Genomic DNA, 22,742 nt, shown 5'->3' on the forward strand with positions numbered 1-22,742 from the left:
GGAGCTGGGACAGGGGAGTGTCAGGCTGGGGGCTGGGGAAAGGGTCTGCACCCAGAGGGTGGTCGGGCACTGGGACAGGCTGCCCAGGGCAGTGGTCATGGCACCGAGCCTGCTGGAGTTCAAGAAGCAATTGGACAGTGCTCCCATACACATGGTCTGATGTTCTGGGTGGTCATTTGTGGAGCCGTGAGTTGGACTCGATCCTTGTGGGTCCCTTCCAACTTGGGATATTCTGTGATTCTAGGATTCTACCTGCTTTCTCTGCACTAAGCCACAACCTCTCACACTGCAAATTCAAGATATACTGGCGACAGGAAAGGTGAAGGCCAGGGCTGAAGGTGAATTACAGTCCCTGCCCAGGGATGCAGCCCCAAGTCCACGCTCCCACCAGAGTGACATCTGCCAGGCCCCGTACAAGCACAGGCCAGCCTGCAGATGAGGTACAGTACGGCCCAGCATACAAACTGTTGCTCCTCTGGAGTCTGGGACACTTGGCCTGCCTGTCCCAAGGAGCAGTTCCTTTTCTCACCCCAAAAGAGGACTGAGACCCCTGTTTGTACCAGCACGGTGCTTTTCCCACTTACTCCACAGCGATGGAATAGACAGACAGGAATAACCCACCACCAGCACCATCTGACACCACTGCTGAATGTGCACCTACAGCATGGGTCATGAGAATCACACCCTATTCTATTCTCTTGTACTTTCTACCCAAAACCCCAGCACACTTACACACTAATTAATTTGGTTTGACGCAACATAAAACAGGTAAGCATTGTTGCCTCCATTTCACATGTGGACAAGCTGAGCTTCACTGTGGGCAATCAAAACAGCCTGAAGCAAAACCAGAGCAACCAAAAATTGAACTGAGGACTCTAAATCTTGTGCCTTAACATTACCTTTCCTTTCTCAGCATGACCTCCTCCCAAGCTGAGATGCTACTTTTCCATATTCAGGGGTATTACTTTCTTCCCTAGAGAGACCTGAAGGCTGAGCTGGAGTCTCTCTTCTTTCTCTTTGCTCATAGAGAGAAAGAAAAAAAAGCACATCCACAAACACACTCCAAAGGCAGTCATATTTAATCCCAGTGTAATTCTCACTGCTCTTTCTTAATCCTTCCACCTGTGAGATAATTGCTAGCATTCTGGGAAGAACTCAATGCTAATCATAGACTTGCATACAAAGAGACAAAGAACCAGATAAAACAGCCTAAAGGAAATCATGGGGCCTGAATTAACCATGCACATACACATCTATTCCAGACACCCTGCTGAACTAGCCTCTTTCACTAACAGATGAAAGGTCCATTAATGGGACTGGAGGAGAAGGCAGAGAAAAGCCAAGCCAGTAAATCAAGGATTTAGTCTTCTCCTGTATGCATTGTGTAATAAGATGCTACAAAAATCAAAGACCCTAAATAAGCTGCCTATCTGCCTAAAATTCAGCAAACAATAAGGCATAGGACTATCTTCCCACCTCATCCGGTCCCGAAGACCGGTGTTCATGGCAGGTTCCTCTCCCACCGTGGACACTCCTCCCATCCCATCTCTTCTGGCTCTCTGGAGCAGGTGCTCATATGTTCCTCATGCCCTTTCCTCAGCAGGGGGATATCCGGATCATTCAATTTGTCCCTTCTTCCAACTGCAGATAGCATACCTCCTTTCTTCTTCCTCATAACCGAGGAAAAACATTTCCACTCCTTGTCTACTTAAAGTACCCTCTTTTTTTTCCACTTGTCCTTAAAATTCATGCCTTTGAGGAGAAACCCTCACTGCCTCTGTGCCCTCATATGTACTTTCCAGCACACCCTTTAAGCAGTACACTGATGGCACCTCTGCATCATGGCTTTTTTTAATCCTGTAGATTTTTGTCACGGAGAATATGTGTTGTTCCCCTTGTAAAAAATGATTGCTATTTATACGGTTGTGTACATGTTTATCAACAGATAAACACCGTTTTAATCTTCTTAGAGAACTGCTTTAACAAGTACAATCTAATTGGGACAGTCCTTGGTAGAACAAGCAAGTTATTCAGTGGTTTATAAGATACTCTGCTCCGGTGGTTACAGAAATGGGAATGGACAAGAGGACTCCGGCATTTATTGCCTGTTCTCCTCTAGCTCACTCCATCTCTCTGTGCTTCTGCTTATTCAACTGTAAAACAAGGAAAACAAATAATTAACCTTCTTACTGGATGGATATGAAGCTGAATGATAATGTTTGTACTCATTGTTTATTGTTTCCAGGGCACTTTGTAAGTGTCAATGCGGCAGCCTCCTTGAGCAGCAATGAAGGGCTTTTGTCCCCACTCCACCAGTGCAAGGCAGAGGCACAAAGGCCCCAACAATTCACAGGGGAATCCAGTTGGGAGAGAAGCACCCACCTCTCACTTCAGAGGCCTCTCCATTAAGCACGATGCTGTTTAGGAATGTACTCTAAGCACTTAGAGACACTTCTGAGGACAGTAGGTTGGGATGTCAAAGCGCAGCGCGTGCACTCCTGATGACAAAGAGTGAGCTCACAAGAAAGTATTTTTCAGGAGGATTACAGGCAGACATGGCTGGAAACAGCATAAGAGAGAAAACCAGCTGCTCAAAAAAGAGGCAGTGATAACTCAGCATCTCTTAAAACGAACTGCTGAGAAATGACCCACCGGAAATCCCAACAAATAGAGCTGTAACGAGCTCAGGGCCGGAAAGAAGGGAATCAGTGCCTATCCACTGAGCACATCAATAGGGAAACTTGTAAGGAGGTTTCAAGCTCCCAAATCAGTCAGATGGGAGAAGAGTCAGAGAGAAAGTGAGTCCTGAAATAAATTTCTTTTTGGTTATTTTTGGAAAAGGAGACAAAAAGGAGGGAGGTCGGTACATTGGAAAGCCGACAAAAATCATTATTCTCTATAAATTGCTTTGACATTGTATAGGCAGTGACCTTCACAGCGCTACCAGTTTAATGGCATTTACTTCAGCAGTAGCTGATTTCACTATTAAACAGGGATGCATAGCACACGATTACACAACTAAATCACTCTTGTAAATATTTAATATGATTGCCTTTCTTTTTTCCCTTTTAACAAATCACTATCAAAGGCAGAGCGCACAGTAGAAAACACATTTATTTATTCTATCCTGGAAAAAGCTTAGTGCTCATGCATTTTATCTATCTAGTTCTCCAAATGACTTTGACACTTGAAAGCCCTTGTGATCAAAACAGTCTGAAGGAAGGCAATTTTGCAACCATTTAAGAACTGATTTCATGCACTGATCAACATTTACCAAACTTGCCTGATGGAATAGCACAAAGTTTAACCCAGCAGACTGTTAGCAAACACCTGAAAGAGAAAATTAGTAAAAAAAAAAAAAATGCACTGCTTTAAATAGAAGTACCTTAAGAGACAAAGAGAAAGAAAATCAGATATTATCTACCCCACCACCACCAAAGGAAAAAAAAAAAATAAGTTTTTGGAAAGTAAAAGGGAACTGCCACTAATAGAAGTCATACTTCTGGCTGACAATACAATAAGTGCATCTACCACATAATGTATTCACTCTATTACGGACATACAGTGCAGCACAGCAGGAAATGAAGTGTCCGCAGATTTCTCTTAAAATACATCTGTATTAAAGATGGAGTCAATAGATAGAACAAATAAAGTATAAAAATGCACAAAAGAAAAATTACTAATGATGCCTCTGGTATCATATCTAGTAAGAAAAAAATTGAGAAATTGAAATGCTAAGTATGGAATGGAGTACCTTACGTGCTGCAAGTTGTTTTTAAAGAGAGCCTCACGATTTGTACTTTCTGATTTTTCCAACTTTAGGAAAAGAATTTTTTCACAGTCTGGCAAAAATGATCTGCCACATTTTGGTAAAAATGATATTCTGTTCAAACTGCAGATGATCAGTGCCAGCAAGTGCTCTTTATGAAAGTATTCCAGGAGTCTAGTAGCTAAAGGGATGAGTCTCTGCAGCAATTCGGCAACAGAGGGAAGGGAAGCTAATGGATATTTAGGAACTAAACAAATCCTGCGGGGAAAAAAAAGAAAAATTTCGTACCCTAAGACACACAAAAAAAGAGAGAGCAACATGCCTACAGACTTTATTGAGACTGTTTTTGGAGTAAGACTATATCCCGTGTAGCTGGAAATGGCCAGATAAATGTGTTATTTGGATGACGCAGTTGGTCAGTCCTGCAAGGCACTGGCACCCGGGACGTGTGTGCCCTTCGTCAGAGCTGGGAAACGCAAATGCACAGCGATGCAAGGTGCTGCCCTGGGTTTTATAAAAGCTGCAACATCTTTAATGCAGAGCTGAGCGAGAGAGCCTGTAATCCCTGTGCCATGATGCAGCAGCGTGCTCTCCCCTCGCAGGACAAGCCAACAGCTATGCAAGATCCTTTTATCAACATTCACAGGGCTAGAAAATAACTGTTCACAGTTTGATTCCCGACATTACCGGGCGAACCAAGAATTGCTCAGAACTGGCAGCTGAATACACACGTAAAAGACAAAGGTTCTTCAGTGATATTTATTCTAGCCAAGTTTTAATATTTCAAGGCTTATAGCAACTAACTCTTTACATAATCAGCTGTAATTGTCTGATCCCAGCTGGTGATCAGCACATTCATCATCAACCTGGTCATTATTAATACACCAGTAATTAGGGGCAATAAAGGTGTGTGCTTTATAACGCTAGCTTAATACAATTCTGCTGCACCTAATAAGACTACAGCTCCTTTTAAAATACAATTATTTTAACATTCAAATTATACATTTTTGTTACCACCACTAACAACTAACAATCACAGAGCTGTACGATTTTAGAACAAATACTGATATGTTTTTAGAGTCTTCAGTAAAAAGAATTTGATCAATTAAAAGGAGCCTTATTTTGCTTCAGAAATAATCTGACCCATAAGCAGCTCCCAAATCAAACTGTGATTTGAGAGAAAAGCTCTATTAAAATGCATGCAATTGACAGAATCGAATCGTAAACACTTACCTACATATACTACATATATTCTTCTTGCTCTACCGAAGGAGAGAAAGCGATATCTCAGGCACCACAGTGTGGTACTGCTTGGCAAATGCTGCTGACTTTTTTAATGGTGACAACTGTGTACACAAATTCTCAAAGTACCAGTTCTGCTTGAAGCCTTTCCCCACACAGCAGTGCTGGTAAAGGGCCATTTCTATTAAATGCTTTGCAGTCTTTGACTTTAACAAGAGCAAAAATAAGGCCATCATTTAGTGAGAATGATCCATAATCCCTCAGGTTATTGTCAGAACAGCCTCAGAGCCAGACTCTTCCCTGCACTATTGCTTTTACATCAGAGCAATTCCCCTGCTTCGATTATCAGTTATACCACAATAAAAGTCTTGCAGTGCAGTGAAGAATACGGCTCCTGATACCCTTACATCAAACCTCTGGGTATATAAAGCATATATAGGATGAGACCAGCATCTTGCAGAAAATCCTACTAACACAGAAACTGGGGATTTTGTCCTTGCATGTACACAACACATTCCTGGGTGCAAAACACCTTTAATGTCCATGGGGTTCACTGGCTGTTCAGGGAACACACTACCATAAGCAAATCACCTTGTAGGATAAGCTGTCTGTAGCATAAATTTCCAAACAAAATGGCTTTGAAAACAAATGAATACATTACAACCTGCAAGTGCTGGATTCTTTGGTCTCTGTGGTGGCATTTTCTATTATCTTCCCTTATTTCATAGCCTATCTGTACCGATCTCTATTTGGATGCGTACACTTGGAATTACCAAGGCTTTTGAAACAAATGCGGCAATGAAAGCCAGCATGAGAAGGAGCTCTAGCTCCATGCAAGAGGTGAACATGGCCAAACAAACAAGAGGTGCTGGATGTCACAGATGCATCAGCACTTGGCAATCGTGCAACGGAGTCAAAAACAGAATACCAATTGGTGTTGTTGTTTGTTAGATGTGGCGGAAATCACACACCATTAGACATGACTTAATAACTGAGACAGAAGATAACTGTGTGAGTTATATCAGACGGTTTGAGAAAGCATGACATTCTTCACAGTAATAGTTTTACAACCGTTTGTATGGCGTGTTATCCACTAATCTCTAGTCAAAATATTTACTATCTAGTAATGCACTGCAAATAACACTGCTATTTCTAAGCGCTTACTTCTAATATATAAGACCCTGCTTACATGGCACATATTTTCTAAACTGTTCAATACCATAATGTTATCACTGTAGTGCACAAAAGGCCAGGATGAGCCTTAAAATGGGAAATTCCCCTCTTCCAGTGGGTTTCCTATTTTTGCAGGGACACCTGATGTGTGTGACAGGGGTCTATTTCTGCTCCCGATGACATTATCACCATTTTGCTGCATTACCATAAAGCCCAGGAAATAAGCTATTACCTACCATCACTCCTCCCAAATGTTATCACAGAGAATCATGCATTCACAAAACAGCATTAACTGTGAGAATTAGAGTCCATTTAAACTGCAGCTGTTCCTTTATTCCTAAATAGGTTCTTAGATCAAAACTTCTCCCTGACTGGCCTCATTATCAAATGTCCCTTTCAACTGGAAGAAGAAAAAGATCATTTAAAAAAAAAAAATACATGTTTTACAGATAAACTCCTTCCCTGAATTATGACAACCAGGTAAGTAACATTAAAACAAATATTATTTTCTAAAATTCAGCGGACTATTTATCTTTTAGAATTATGTGTTTAAATTTTGCCTTCAAATCATCTCTGGCAACAGAAATGAGCCTGTAAGTTTTATTTTCTATTTCTAGTTTATTTCATTTTCAGAATATCAGGTCTCATTTATTTGAGGAAAAGACCTTCCTTTTTATTTTAATTTTAATGATAATACTAACTCTGAAGCAATGACTTTCTTTTAAATACAAAATCTAAACCCTGGATCTGATACACATGCTGGTGTCCCTTTCAGTTCTAAACCCGTACCCTGGAAAACCCCACAAACCTACATTCTGCTCTTATCAAAGAAAACTGCTTATTATGTTCCATTTCCCTCTCTCCTTCTTTGCCTCTTTGTTACTGCCCGCTGGAAGGACTCCAGTCTGCAGGGAAAAGCCACTCTCCCACTGCAAAAGCGAAACGCCAGGAAAAGGCACAATGTCTCTTTAAGAGTCAACAGTAAATTAACTTGCCCATAAGAGTGCAATAATTAGCAGTTAGTAGCTTATTAAAAGGATGGCAAAGGCCAAGCTGCCATCTGGGATCTCCAGTTTCTTGTGATTGTTATTATGTCAAGATGTGCAACTTGCATTAGCTTTCTTGTCACTGTGCTTGCCCTTACTTTACATGTAAATTTTAATGAAAGATACAGCACTTTAAAAATCAGATGTCCATCAAAAGCACTATTAGTCTGGCTTTTACCGAGCACATGGCCTGTTTCGCTGCCTCTGCATCTCTACACACCGCTGAATGCCTCTAATTTTAAAAAGAGGGGGGGAGAGAGAAGAAAAAAAGCCTTTCAATGATATCAATTAAATAGCCTCTTGGGGCAGAGTGAAACCTGAGCCCCATCAAAAAGAGAAGACCGCACGAGAGGACAATATTTTAGCTCCTGTTTACACACAACACAGCCACAATGCCTTTAACTCCCCCAGGAATCATTCTTCTTCATAAAAATGAAAGCCAATCAAGAATCAGCTGTTTATTCACACGTTAGAAAGACACAGGCTTGAAATAAGGCAGCGAGAAAGCCTGTAAGAAAAAATAAATTACCTATAAACTACAGAATACTTAACACTTTATTAAATATTTTATGCATACACATTGTTTGTAAACACAAATTTGCCCATATGCCCGAACAAAAAATAATTTACCAGAAATGTCCTATTTACTGTCACATTTGTCTGCCTTCATAAATCTAGTATGGAGAAGTGTAAAAAAAAATAAAAAGAATGTCTATGAGACATCTATCTATTCCTTTCTGCTAGCTAGTATTCAATATTTTAGTGATTTTGTTCACCGAAGTCCTGAATTGTCATCAGTCCTGGAATACAACAAAGTAGGATGAATGTCCTGTTAAAGCATCCCCCTTTATGAAATTCATCAACTATTAATCATCTATAATTACACCTAGAAGAATTGCTTTGAAATAGTTGCGTTTTTTTCCTAAGTAAAATATGAAACCAGTAGTAAATGTTTGCTAACAAAAAATGATTCCAGATGAATGAAGTCTACATTTAAGAGGCCTTCATTCTGTCAGAGAGGTTTTATGGATTGGGTATTGGCTAACCACAAAATAAAATGCTTTATTTCTTAAACAGTGATTAAAAGGGAAATCATAACTGAAAGCAGCCATCCTTATTGGAATGCAGAAATTTTTATTTTGAAGAGACAAACAAACCCAAAATCACCCACTTTGAAAGTATTAAAGAAAGGACTATAAGTATAGAAACTGAAAAGATACAACAAATTTAAAACCCAAACATTAAGATATTTTAAAGGGCAAACCAGAACTTAAGAACCACTGCCAAGGCTGGCAAGATGAATGTAGTGTTGTTTTTCCCATTGTATAATTAGATATTTAGAGAGCACAAATGATTTAATTTGTTACTGATGTTTCTCCTGAACATTTGCATAAGCCCTTGGCCACTCGGATGAACTTAATCACATGGCTCTGAAATCCTAATGGTATTACTTGCAAAGAAGAATTTGAAAGTATTTTCCAGATCAGTAAAGTCCAGTCCTTTCCTTCTATCCAAGTCCACAAATGTGATTTTGCTTTTTCTGTGCCATTACCTCCTGGTCAATATTATCGAACAATTCAAAGAAAAAAGCAACCTCACACAGCTCACTGAGAGCAATGCTGAACATTACAAGACTTGAAAGACTTACTTGGGTTAAGAGTAGTTAGGGCCAAGAGAGATAATCTGATCTTGCAATGCTGAGAACTACACCAGGAATTTGCCATTAACCTCTGGTCTACACATCATGCCTCAAAAAAATGTCCCGTCCATGAAATAGGTGAGTACTTTTTCATTTCCCTCTGAGAGTGGAGAAAAAAAGGGTGTAAAAAACTGCTTCATGTTGAAAATCAGTGTGCAGCTGTGCAGTTATTCATCCTGAGGACAGTTACTGATGGTGGGAAGGACCTGGTGCCTTAGGGGTGAACCTGCAAGCTGAACCAACGCTATGGAGGTATGCGGTGCACACACAGAAACCAGCTATGCTTCACTGTCATTCTTCGTGTCAGAAGGGACATGGGGGACTTTTGAGATTTTGGGTGAATGTTGGCCCTCTATCTAAATTTAATGGAAATGTTGCTATTGCCTTTGAGAAGACTCAGGACTTCACTGATTACGTGAAATTCATTCCTGAGCGAACGCCAGTGAAAAGAGGAGGGTCCTATCAGGAACATGGCCAATTTCTTTTGGAGGCACCATCCTCAGTAGAAGCAAGATCCAAGAGTGGTGATAAAACAAAACCCACTACATATATAGAGAATGGTGAAGGGTAGCAAAAATGCAAATTATCATTTCCTTAACAAAAGCTGTCAAGAGAACAAATGATACGGAAGAACATGACTACACATTACTTCCAGTTCAGTAGCAAAAGAGAGTTGGATATTTATAATCTCCTTTGGTATCATTGTCTTGTTGGGGAGTGTTAGGGAAATAAGCTCAATATAATTGTTCCTTAATTGTCAGTTCCTCTCCAGCAGAGAAGCAGCATTCAGCAGTTCATGCCAAACAAAATAAAAGTCCTTCCTGATCATCATACCTTTACCTCATCCCTGTAACCAGTTTTGTACACCTAATAAAAACACTAACAGCATGTATATATTTAGTTCAGGTTAAAATAAAAGTGGTGCATTGATGCATTTCTCCTATCTGACTGCTCCAGCCATTACCCCACTATACCTGCACTTCATCTTCCTCAGCTTTCCAGGAACTTATATAAATAAATAAATAAATAAATAAGTATTTTAAAAGAACAGATGCAGAAGAAACCTATTCACTATGGTGGAAGCAATTAATGAAAGACTTGTTCCAATTGATGAATGCAAGGTCACAGACTGCTATACCTTGTGAAGAGGTTTTATGAAATCACATACATCGTATCCTTTGGCTACATACATGGCATGAGACAGAGTGGCTGACAGTTTTTGCTAAAAACTACAAGAATGCCCCAAAAATATGAATCTTCTAGGTACAATCACTACGGTATCTGGTACCACCTTTTTTTTCGAGCTGAAAGCCACATGTGGGTTCAAAATTACACAGCTTGAGTCCTCTGAAGGTAATACCATTTCTCACAAAGAGTGATGGTTCTCTGATGAAGTCCCTTGTTATAACTAGAGCTAAAAATTACACATAGCTGGGAACTGAAACAATATTTTCACTTAATGACACAATAAATTGTTTCTGTGCATATAAATTAATTGTAGCCTATATGTTATAATCCTCATTTGTACAGGCTCAAATGGGAGTTTTCCATCAAAAAGACTTTCTGCTTAGTCCTGCAGCATAAATGCCACCTGAGAAAAGAAGGGAGCAACATGAGCTAACATCATGCCGTACAAGACTTGCCCTGATCTACGCTGACCCTTAAATCACACTAAGGCATACATCAGCCAACTCAATTATTGGCATCTGTGTTGAGTCACCGTAAGATTTTGTATGGTGTGCTTACAGCGTTAGGTTCTCAATTTTTTTATGGTGTGTATATGTGATTATTAAGTCCATGATCACTGCTTGCTAAGAAGATCACAGAATCACATGGCTCTGAGTACAACTTACACTTTATTCTCTGCCCCACAGCTCTGGATAGAGTAGAAAAGCTGTGAAATAAATTAGTGGACTATTTTTTCAACTTCAAAACACAACAAACAATATTAATTACATGATGCACCCCATCACAGAGAATTCAGCAATACAAACTTGTTAGAAGAAGGCAAGGCCTCACACAAAAATAAGGTGTTTAACATGGCATCGTGCTCCCCAGAATTCAGGTATGAAGGAACCAGCAATCACTGGGCAGAGCTTGCTTGTGTGTCAAAAGAAAGCTAAAATGAAAAAAATCCTCTAAACTATCATATTCTCCCAAATTCATAGTAGGGCAATTAGTCATGTCATCCCCTAATGTCTTATTGGCATGGACACAACCAACATCCTCCAATGTGTTCAAATCCTGTTGATTGATAGATCAGATTCTTCAGCAGTGTATTTGCTGAAGATGAGTAAGCCTCGGCATAATGAAACCTTTTAATCTCTCTATCTCATTGGAAAGTAGGACAAAGAAATGGATTTTACTCAAGCAGTGCTTATAATTTATCAATTAATCTTTTCCCTTTCCTCCACTCCAAGCGGAGACCCACAGCAGGTTTGCAGCATTTTGCCTTTTTGACAGCTTTGATTAGGGATGGATGACTGCTCTCTGCATGCTAAAGATAGGTGTGAAATGCTGAAAAGCAAGCCGGAGCCCCACAGCAGCCTTTCCACTTCATGCTCTGTGCTGTACTGAGCTGCAAAGAGAATGGTCCCTCTGTTTAGCAATGCTGATCATTCTGGTTTCCTCTGCAGCTCTTTGCAACTCAATTCCTCCTTGAAAAGCACCTTTTTGCTAACAGGGAGACGGAACAAAGCAGAGAGGGAGAAACAACTGCTGAAGAGACCTCCATGGTTGAGAAGTGTTGGGCAAGCCCAGGTCCTGCTTCCACCAACACCGGTGTCAAACTTCCCAGCAGTGGCAGGGCTCCCGTGCAGGAGCCACCAGTACCAGCTGAGGCCTCCGGCCTCTGGCTCTGTCCTTGACTGAAGTGACCGTCACTCTGCAGCCCAGTGTCACCAGCCAGACTGTCAGAGGGCCTGGCAGTGCGTGGCCCACACTTCAGTATGAATAGGGAGGAAATACCATCTGTTAAGCAACCCTCAAAGCATCCATTTTAAGAATTATTTCTTCCACAAAACAAAGCAAAAGATGTTTAAAAGCAATGGCATTAAATTCCGATATAAGCCGCGTTCATAAAAACACGATGTGTCCACTGACAAACATTTTACAAGCAATGAAGTCTTAGAAAGAACACAGTGTCTACCTTTACTTCTACCTACAGACCAGAAGGTGTGCGTCCAGGCAAGAGGAGGAACAAGAGGGGTGTCCGTCACGGAGGAGGCAGAAGAGAAGAAAGGAAGAAGCATGAAAAACAGAAAATGGTGTCACTGGCCATACTTAGAAAAGCAAGAAAATGAACACATTCATATAGCAACCAAAGCCACCAAAACACAGTATCAAGAGAAAAACAAGAGTCACACCAGAAGTAAAGCACAAAGCAAGGCTTAAACAACTGATGGCACAACCAGCAACTGCCTTTTTGCTTCAATTTGATTTTCCACTGAGAAATGCAAACCTTTCATGCAATAGCACGGCAGTGATATGCCTCATTCCACGTCAAATTCAAAACAGCAAAGGAAACAACAGAGTAGGACAGACAAAAATAAATCTCAAGATAATATATTTGCTAAACACATTTCACCTACCAAAGCTAATGTGTTTGTATATAACATTGACATTGCTTATTTACATACATATATACATTTACATATTTTATATCCATCGTATTTTTATACAGAGTAAATATTTATCAAAAAGGTGCATCTCTGAGTTGGCTGGCAAGAAAAGAGAGACCACAGTTCCCTGATGTGTCATGGATAAATAAGGGTGGGTAAAGGTGCCAGAAACCAATAGTTTTCACATTTTCTGCCAGACAAGAGAGTATAGAAAGACCTGATGGCAATCACATAGTCTAGAATAGGTCGTGCAAGTCTTTGTGAGCCAGCTGGGTTGCAACTTGTAATTTAAATGGCCAAGTCCATCTGTTTAGACAATCCAGTGCTAACTCTAAAGACATGTTCAGTGTTACTGAGATTGAAAGTAGCCGTGCGAGTTCACTGTCCTGATCACTCCCAACATGCCACCACCCTTCTGCCAGCAGCTTGCCATATTCAGCTGCATCCTCAGCAACTAGGACATGCTGGAGGGACTTTTCTGCTGGATGCTCCTTCACTGAGCACGATCACTGAGCCAGGAGCCCAGCTGAACAACAAGCAGGGACAGAGAAGTATCTCAGTGCTTCCCAGAGCTCAGCCAGATGCTTCACGTGCCAACACCATGGTCTTGATGTGCAGTCCTAAGAAGCTGACTTGCCTGCCCCATGGGGATGCCAACTCCCTCAGCAGTGTGCCCCAGCTTCACTTCTGCTTCCCAAGCTGTCATGAACTCATAGCAGATACCTGCCTTGAACTACAGAATAAAAACTGCTTTATGTCCTAAGTGTCTGTACATTTCATTGAAATATTATGTCCTTTCTATTCAAATACCTAATTTTGCCTCTACGTGCGCTACATTCTTTGGGGTCACTTAATGGCAGGAATACAATTCTGTGTATCTAGTCTAGGAAGGCCTCACCAGGCTTTAGAGGCAACGCTCACATCTCTTCCCCATGGGCAAGCTGCTGGCCTGCTCTTTCTAGTGTTCTGGGATCAGGTCACTTGCCCTGCTCACACATCTCTCTCCTAACACACCTTGCCTAAGACTTCATCGATTTGACAGCGTTATTCACAAGATCAGTGCGCCACCAGTGCTGCCAGCTCCTCCCTGTGCACTGTGTCAGTGAGACGCTGATGCTGTCTGAGGCAAACAGCATCACCCCTCTCCTCGCCTCGCTTCTGCTCGTCAGCTTCTTGCTCCACACCCCCATACTGCAAAATGGGACTAATGATCCCGTAATGTCACAACCAATAGATGAACACCACAATCCAGGCTGAGATATTAAAACGCATACAGGCACAGACCCCATTTGTAGCCCAGCCTGAGGTTAGCCCTGGTCTTTTTCTAAACCATTTTGCTCTTCGCATATTTGAATATTTTAAATTGCAGGCACAGGACTTACAGGCCATTATAGGCAATTTTCCTCGGGATTCGTAATTAGTTAGGATCGTGCCACAAGGGCTATTAACATATTTTTTGTAATAATTGCACTCTTAAAGACCAACATTGAGCTTTACATTTACCAAGAAGGAGTGGGAGTCATTACAGCTGGCACAAGAAAGAAATGGGAATGCAGGTGGACTGCATGGAGGGGGAAAACATCCCTCCTTACCTCCAGAGGATCACTTTATGCTCCCTAGACTCTCCCTCCTGGGTCCAGGCTGACAAGTAGCCACATTGGGACCCAGAGTGGCAAAAATGCAAATGGTTTGACTGGCATCAGTAAGCCCAGTTCCAGGCACCTCATGCAAAGCCCAGCCCAGAGAAGAAACACAAAGCTCTTTCCATGATCAGTGATTGAAACAAAGAGGAAGGTGAAGGACTTACCTTGTTCACCCATCATCAGGTGTGAGAGGCCTTTGAAAGAGAGAGAGAAAGAGAGGAAGTAAGAAGCAAAGAACAACCGAGAAGAGGCAGCAATTTACATGCACGCTGATTGCTGTCCAATACCCCTGGGGATTGGAGCTCACATACTTGAGCTAGATCAAGTATGGGTGTAGCACACAGGGCACACACGAATGCTGAGAGGAAAAGCTTCTGTCACAGGTAGGAAAACCTGCTGTTTGTTGCCTCAAACTGCATTTGAGACTCATCGCGTTCCCTGAGGAGTGACTTGGAGGCACTGCACACCAGTACAGCTAATGGACGAGAAAAGCCCAGAGCTGCAATGGGGCTCCACAGGGAACACGGGCTCCTGTGGAGAGCTATAGAAATAGCTTCTCCCCTGCTACAGCTCCAAAATTCAAAGGTGTGATGGTCAGTGGAAGGGAGGCCATGATTCAACCGTATCTGCTTCAGAGGAAGCTTCTGGGCTAAATGCATTTAAACACACACACAAAGCTGTCCTCACACATGAATGTGGAGGCTTCAGCATGGATTGTTAGGGCTTGATCAACACTCCTCTCACACATCAAATCTGGCAAGGACTAAAAGAAGTAAATCTAACCTGTTTTTAATACTAATCTATTTCCTTTCTGGTAAGAACTGGAAATTCAAATTCTGAGGACAATTTGTTACTTCACAGCTCCATAGCTAAAGCCACTCTTGGGTTTCATAATTTCAGATACAAAGCGAGGAAGCAGCACAGCTCCTTTCAGCAGTGACAGCCACCGCCAACCCTGCAGAGGGGACTGTGGTGGTCTCCAGGCCTGCTGCAGTCTCTGTCCAGCAACTCTTCCTGGAATAAACCTTTTTGTGTCCCAATTACCATCTGTTTCCAGCCCCAGTTTTCAAATATGTTTACCATACAGCCGTATTCATACAAATATCCTTTAGATGTTTTAAAAAATATATTTTTGCCAAATCCATAAAACATCAGCTGACCCATCAGTTAATTTGGTGACACCTACATCACAGAAGTAACATACGTCAAACCCAAGCCCTACCCACTTGAACCATGAGTGAGCCCTTCCATACTTCGTTCCCTGACCTTCTTCTCCTTAGTCTGTTCCTTTTCCACATCTCCTGCCTCACACAGCATTTATATGGCAGGGATTTTGGTACTTACATACACACACACACACACACACACACACACACACACCCCTATCTCAACTCAGTTTATTGATCAAACAAAGCTGTGATTTTTTTTAATTTCACGGAGACTGAGAGGTCAAATGAATGTTTTAGAATGAGATTTTTCAACAAGCAGCATGCTGAGTTTGAATTTGTTTATTTATCTCTCTTTTATATTTTTTCCTTCGCGTCTGCTGGAGAAATCTAAACCCCAGATCATCCCAAGAATATGTTCACCCACAGAGAACTCCAAGCCAGATAAGGGGATTAATAATTGTATGGTCTAAGGAACGCAAATATCTTAATGTTCTTGAAGATTATTGTGGATTTAGAAAAGTAATCAGAAACACAACATAGGTTTAGATGGTTTTTAGTTTAGTTTTAGCTATAAATAAACATAACAGATTTGATATTGTAGGACATATTTCTGGTCTACATCACAAGATATAATTTCACTGAATAGAATTTCTCTGCTAAGAGAGTGGGTTGAAATTGTGTCTGTATTTATAGCCACTGAGCCCATCCTTCTTGATAGGCAAATCTCAGGTCTATCCAACTGGGCACCTGAAAGTCACTGGAAAAGGCACTGGAAAAGGCCAGGAGAAGACAAAAGTGTAATTGTTAGGACCTATAAAGCAGAGAGGCCCAGCAGTAACAGTGAAAAAGGAGAAATGGTGAGAAGGTGGCAGTATGACATGAAGGTGAAGCCATCCCAGCATGGAGCTAACATCAGACCCCGAGCAGAGACAGGGCTCCCAGCCCCTCAGCCCCCCGTACCAGGGGGAAGAAGAACCTGGCTACAAGGCACAGCACCGACAGGCCCAGCTGCCGGGGATGGCAGGAGCCTTGTGCGCTTGGGGACAAGTGACACTGACAAAGAGGAACCTCCAGAGAGGATTCACAGCAGAAGCCTGCATTAAACACTCTGAATCACACCCTAAGTAACACTTCTTTCTCTCTCAACAAGCCACAGAGGAGCTATAATGATCCCAAATATCGGGAATTTTGCCCTTATCCCAGAAGGCCAGCGCTGTGTGCCCTATCTGTCAGGGTGAGCACCTCTGAGGTACAGCCACCCTTCTGGCCCCCGCCTTGGCCCTGGTTCAAACACCAGCAGGATGAAATCTCCCTGAGAAGTCTTTTGACTCCCCTGCTTCTCATCAGGTTTGAAATACAGAAGCTGTGGTATTGAGTGTTTCTCTTGATATTCTAGTCCCAGCTGGGCAACAGAAGTGACAAGATTAAAGAAAAATAATGTCCCCCCAAATGCAACTTTTTCCTTTTTAAATCGGGAAGGAAAAGGGGGGTGGACTTGGAGATAGAGCAAGAAAACCCACAGTATTAGCTCTCATTTCATCCATTGATGCAGATCCTTATTTTAACTAACAGATCACCAACAGAATTCAAGATCCATTATTAGATATAATGATAATTTAATAATGAAATAACACATCAATTTTCCTCATCTGAAAACTTTTTCCCCTTGCAATTTAAAATAGGATTGAAAATGAGTGAATTTATCTCCAACAAAATGTCATTAACAACCAAAACCTTCAACTTCAGAGATCTAAAGTCTGTGACATTTGCAGCATGTGTAACGAAGGCCTCAAATTCGTCACAGTAAAAATCAACACAGAAAATGTGAACTGGCATCATTGTTTCACCTTTACATCAGTTTCAAGATATGACAAGAAACTAAAACAATTTTCAAATCATAAAAGTCAAAGTCATCTCAAGGTGGCATGGGGTAGCACTTGCTATTGGACTGTGAGGGCATCCAATAAACTAATGCAAGAGGTTTGAGAGGCGTGCAGACCTGAAAACTAGACCGGCTTTTGCCAGAACAGAGGGGACATCTGTCACCGTGCTATTTGGGCTTCTACTAAAAAGGCCAGAAAACCTTTCAGCTGACTTGGGACGCCAAATGAACTCATCAGGCCCCAAAGCCTGTACATTTACATGTACAACCATTGCTTGTGTCAATAGGCATCACATTCTGGAGGAAATTCAATAGGAAAATCTGAATTTACGCCTCAATTCAGTTGAAATGTGCACTGTTTCAGCTTTCCCTTTTAATCCTAGATTTTTTTTTTTTTTTTCAACAAAAAGTCCCGATTGAAGCCTCAGGGCTGCGATCCCAGACAGCACAGATCTGGGAAGAGGTTGACACAAACCTGCATGAACCACCATGGTCAAGGTGCTGTATAGTTTTTCTAAGCAGATCTCATCATTCCTACAATAATCTACTGGCTGGGCACAACTACCACCAAAAATGGTGGGTAGCTTTGGAAAAGGTTCAGGAAAAGTACTGAGCAAACAGCTTATCTGCTGCAAAGAAACTCCACGTCAAAGCCAGGAAGCCGGTGACTTGCTGTTACTGCACCCCAAATGTGAGGACAAGCACATGGCTTTGGAGGGAGGCTCTCAACACGTTTCTTAGATAATGATGGGCATCTGCTCGTGCTCAGCCTCTGGAGCACCAGCTTCTCCAGACTTTCAGCAGTAATGTGAAGAGAAAGTGGCCTGGTTCCTCAGAACACAGGTTTGTTATTAAGATAATATCTCCATTGCTGAGCGCAGACAGACATCAACTCTGCTCTCTGGCCATGATCTACGCCTGCCACAAATGACTTTTCCTATTTAGGCTTTGGAGGATTTTTTTGGTATTTCTTTAACATGCTACCAAATCAATATTATTTTCTTAAAGGTTAATATTAATCTTCCTTGATCTCAAAGTAATATTTAAAAGAACTACATTAAAAAAAATACACTGTGAACTATCTGATTTCCATATCAAAATAGTAGAATTAAGTGGCTCTAATTGTACAAAGTATCAAGGGCCAGTGCTGAATTCTTATGAAGCCAAAAGGACACTTTTAAAAGTAACTTCAGAGTACAATACGAAAGAGCAATGTAATCAAGCAGCCGACCTCAGCTTTAAGAATGTACTAGGGGCAATTTGCGGGGTGGAGGAGGAAACGAAGAAAACCTTGGAGTCAGTTTGAAGCTTACCTCCCTCTCCTCCAGCACGGCATTTGGGTACTTAACATTTCAAATGGAGAAATAAAACCACAAAACCTAAGAAAGCCGGGAGAGCACAGAACACAGCTGACAGTAACAACTGACTGCAGCCACAAAGGAAGATGGACTCCTTCGTCTAGTTAATTATAGCCTCTCCCATGTTTCTGGGCCCATGCTCTGGGGGTGTGCATGTGTGCGTGGGTGTGCGTGCACTGCTGAACTGCTCTGTTCAGGTGGGCGGCCTCGATATTTCCCTTTTAATGACACTGTCACAAGAATAGCCCAGAAGCTCTTTGGAAGGGAAAAGAGATTCTGCCAGGCAGCAGCAGCAGACCAGCTCTCTGCAGGGGCAGGCTTGCCCCCAAGGATCCTTTCCTGGGTATCAGGCTCCACGACCCATTCAGACAATAACAGGGCCAGCTGCAATATGTGTCTGAGCCAAGGCTTCGTGCCCTCTGGTTCAGGACACACATGCAAATCCCTTATGGTGGAGCTGAAGAAAGAAATCATGCAAACCAGGGGTTCTTCCAAAAATAAAATGACACCTACCATAAAGGAGAGCTCTCTGATGAGTGATGTGATCTGTTCTTTACATTTCCTATCCTATTTTCCTAGACCTAGTACTTCCTTAAGAAATAGGCTTCTTTCCTCTCTGAGCCTCCAACCCCAGCTCCTTCAGCTGCTCCCTCTTCTAGTTAAGGAGGAGAGCTAACAAGTTCCTCTTCTCTCACATATTATTTAAGATAAAATAGGTATCTTGAGGTTTTCTAAAACTCAGAGAGCAAGGAAACATCCCTAATAGGCCCCACATACCAAAACAAGGATATTCCCAGTAAGGCCAAAGGATGTGACTCAAGCAAAACCCTTGTCTGGGGGGATTTGAAGAGACAGCTGCAAAGGAAAAATCATTCTGAGATCTAGTTCAAATCTTTCACCTGCTAGACAGGTCAGCTCTGCCAAGAGGATGACCTGATTTCTTGGCTGCTGGCACTTGTGGCACTCATTTTTTATACCTGGGCAAAGCAGTAGCACAGGCTGGGCAGCGGTCACTTCTGTTTGATTCACCCATGCCATGCACAACAGCCACGGGGCTCCTCGCAGGCCCCAGCAGTGAGGCCAGCCGGGAGTGCAGTTCTGTTATTGTAGCCGGAGGCCCACTTCCAATCCAATTACACACAGCAGCTGTGCTAGCTCCTCTTTTCCACCCCCTCTGCTTCCTCTGCTATGTGATTCCAGGAGGGATTTTGTCATTATCGGGGGCAGTAAGTCAGGGTGAGTGGCACCTAGTCTGGGTGATCAAAGGAAAAATAGCATGGGATGGGAGCCAAAGAGAAAGTATTTTATCCCAACATCAATGGGCAGAGAGAGATCAAACCATACAGTCTCCTTTCTCCCGTGGCACAAACAGCACTCAGACATTGTACATGGCACATGCCTAGTGCAATGTTCACATGGGGAGGGTTAGGAGGATGATGGTGTTTGAAGCGTGAAAATACACATGCAAGTGTTTGCAAAGATGACTGCATGCACAAGAGAACATGTGCAGATGGGAAGAGCTGGGGGTGAATGCATTTTATGCCTGGCAGATAAGAAGATGCGTATCAGTGCAAATCAGAGCACCTGACCAAGTAGGTGCACAAGTGGGGAAGGGTTAAGCATAGAACAGGACTTCTCAGCTTGGAACAGAGATGTCTGACAATATATATGATAGAGTTAAAATCCTAAATAATACAGAGCAGGTGAACAGGGATTTTTTTTTTCCGCATTTGTCAGAACACCAAGAGGAGGAGTCACTGAATGGTATTTTCAACTAACACTTGTAAAAACAATTGAAATAAAATACTTTCCACAGTTACATAATTAAAAACAGGATATCACAGGATACTGTGGAGGAAAAATATTTAAGTGGATTAAGAAAAAAAAAAAAAAAAGGACATGACCAAAGAAAACAGGTTCATCCATGACTGTAAAACACCAGGCTCAATGTCATCAGGTAAGAAAGTCCCTAAAGCAGTGACAACCAGAAATCACAAAAAGAAAGACCAATGCTAACTTTGTTTCTTAAACTTGTTCCAAAGCACCTACTTTCATAAAAAGGATGTTTCTGGGCCTGGAATTCTTGCTCTGACCTCAGCCATCACTACTGCCATGTTCATGTAAATGGCTGTGCATGGAGCTGAAAAGCATTAACTTTTCAGTGCAGGAGAATCCCATTTGTAGACAGTGCCTGTAGAAAGGGCATGAGAACAACTGTGGCACCTATGAAGAACGTATATACACAGAGGTTTCAACCACCTGTGTGAAGATACCTTGAAGATATGGCATGGGTGGCTTATGCTATCAGTTTTACCTAGTAGCTTCTGCAAATCAGAAGCTTCAAACAGGCTGCAAGGCAATTCACACACACTCATGCCCAAAAAGCAGAATTCAGCTTCAAGGAAGCAGAACTCAGCATACAAGTACTGCTTAAATGACCCTATGACATGGAGTTAGGAAGATGGACTAAAATATCAGCCCTGAGATGAAGAAGGAAAAGGAGTATTAAGAGATAGAGGCTGAAAGATTAAAGACCCAAACCAAAAAAAAAAAAAAAAAAAAAAAGTGCTAGTATGCTTGTGCCTTCAAGAACCTCTGTATCCTTATGAAAGACTTGCTCAGGCAAATGGGGACTGATTTTTCCTCAGGGCCCCAGCTAACTAGGTCATTTCTACAGGGTTGTGCCCATTCATTTACATACAAGCTCTAGTCAGCAGTAAAATCATGACAGTAAAATGACCAGAACTTCATCTCTGAGCCTTCTCCTCCAGAACATCTGAAGATCTCTCCCAAAAAGGAGACAAACGTGGCATGGACATGCGAAGAACTCCTTCAGGTTTGACACCCACCGGGTGGGTATCAGTGCCAGTCACCATAATATTAAGGACCCATATTTAGTCCTTTCTCCTTCACATATTCTTCCAATGGAAAATAAATAAATAAATAAATAAGATGGGAGCACGTCACTAGCTCCTTGGTCAACTGGTCTTTCCCCAGCAATTTGCCTTTCAGCACCTAGACCCCTGGCAAAGAGTAGAGGGTGCAAAGAAAGGGGCAGGTATTGTGCAGAGGTGACGGAGGCATCCATTCCAGCCATGCTCCCCAGCTAAGGAACTTGACCTCTGTAAAAAGACACTTAACTTCCATAACATTCAGCCTAAGATCTCTAAGCCTGTTGTGAAGATGAGATAAGGCTGTAGCTATAACCCCAGAGGGAAAACTGAAGTACTGAAAGAAGTTATTTCTCTCCTAAACAACACAGCGAGTCAGTGATCCAACTGAGCACAGATAGCCCCAGCTCCAGGGCCCTGCTCTAAACACTCGATTTTGTTCCTGACAATGTGGTGTTATTTTGTGACCGGGACAAAACATCTATAGGGCAGCTGGGCTAACACATGACCAACTTCTTTCATTTGTGAAATAAACCAGATGGGATCTTCAGCTGGCTCTTGAAAGGAGTGTAACACACCAAGCCCTGCTGCCAGAGCGCCCCTTCTTCACAAGCAGAGACCTTGCGGCCGAGGAAGGCTCACACTACACATTTCCATTTACTTTGAACAAGACCAACATCTCTGCACCTTGCAGGAACTGCACCCAGCAGAGCCCCATGCCTTGGTCCAGCCCCAGCCCATTCCCAGCTACCTTCTCTTAAGGGGACTTAGTTCCAACCACTCTATTTGACAAGAAAAATTATTCAGTTAATCAATGGCCTCCTTACTACCCTTTGCTGCCTGTGGGGAAATACCTACCAGTAGCTCATAAAATCCTTGATTTATCTTGCAAACAGTGAGCAGTTAAAGCAACCATCTAGGCAGGGGCCCGGGGCTCCGCTCTCACCACGCGGGTGTCTGGATGGCCGGAGAGGGGGAGAGCCTCGGCTCAGCTGGGCAGAGGGCAGGCGTGCACCCAAACCCCCCGGTCCACATCGCAGCCCAGGCACGCAGCAGTGTCAGTGTGCTCCCCGGGGGGCTGAGCAGAGGGGTTGGGTGTCTAGGGGCAATCAGGTGCAGAGCCCCGTAATGAGGGGAGGGAACTGTCAGAGTGAAAACACACAGAGATGGGTGCGACAGCACATGGAAAAGAGCATCCGGGTGTGACTAGAAATCCATGTGAGAAAGTACACAAGCAGTCCTGAGAATGA

The 22,742-nt window shown here is 42.4% G+C and overlaps 1 protein-coding gene across 22 annotated transcripts in view; it reads right to left on the reverse strand.

Moving 5' to 3' along the window:
- NRXN3 (neurexin 3) overlaps positions 1 to 22,742 on the reverse strand; it is a 970,936-nt gene that overhangs the window by 867,379 nt on the left and 80,815 nt on the right. Inside the window, exons 4-5 of one of the 22 annotated variants that reach the window (XM_068683064.1) lie at positions 14,357 to 14,386; positions 12,078 to 12,089 (exon numbers count right to left, since the gene is read on the reverse strand). The exons of the other annotated variants lie outside the window; for them this stretch is intronic. Of the exons in view, the coding sequence (XP_068539165.1) occupies positions 12,078 to 12,089; positions 14,357 to 14,386 (42 nt within the window). The remainder of the gene's footprint in view (positions 1 to 12,077; positions 12,090 to 14,356; positions 14,387 to 22,742) is intronic. 22 annotated transcript variants of the gene reach the window in all.

The sequence above is a fragment of the Anas acuta genome, chromosome 5 (genome assembly GCF_963932015.1).
Source record: "Anas acuta chromosome 5, bAnaAcu1.1, whole genome shotgun sequence".
Classification (NCBI taxonomy): domain Eukaryota; kingdom Metazoa; phylum Chordata; class Aves; order Anseriformes; family Anatidae; genus Anas; species Anas acuta.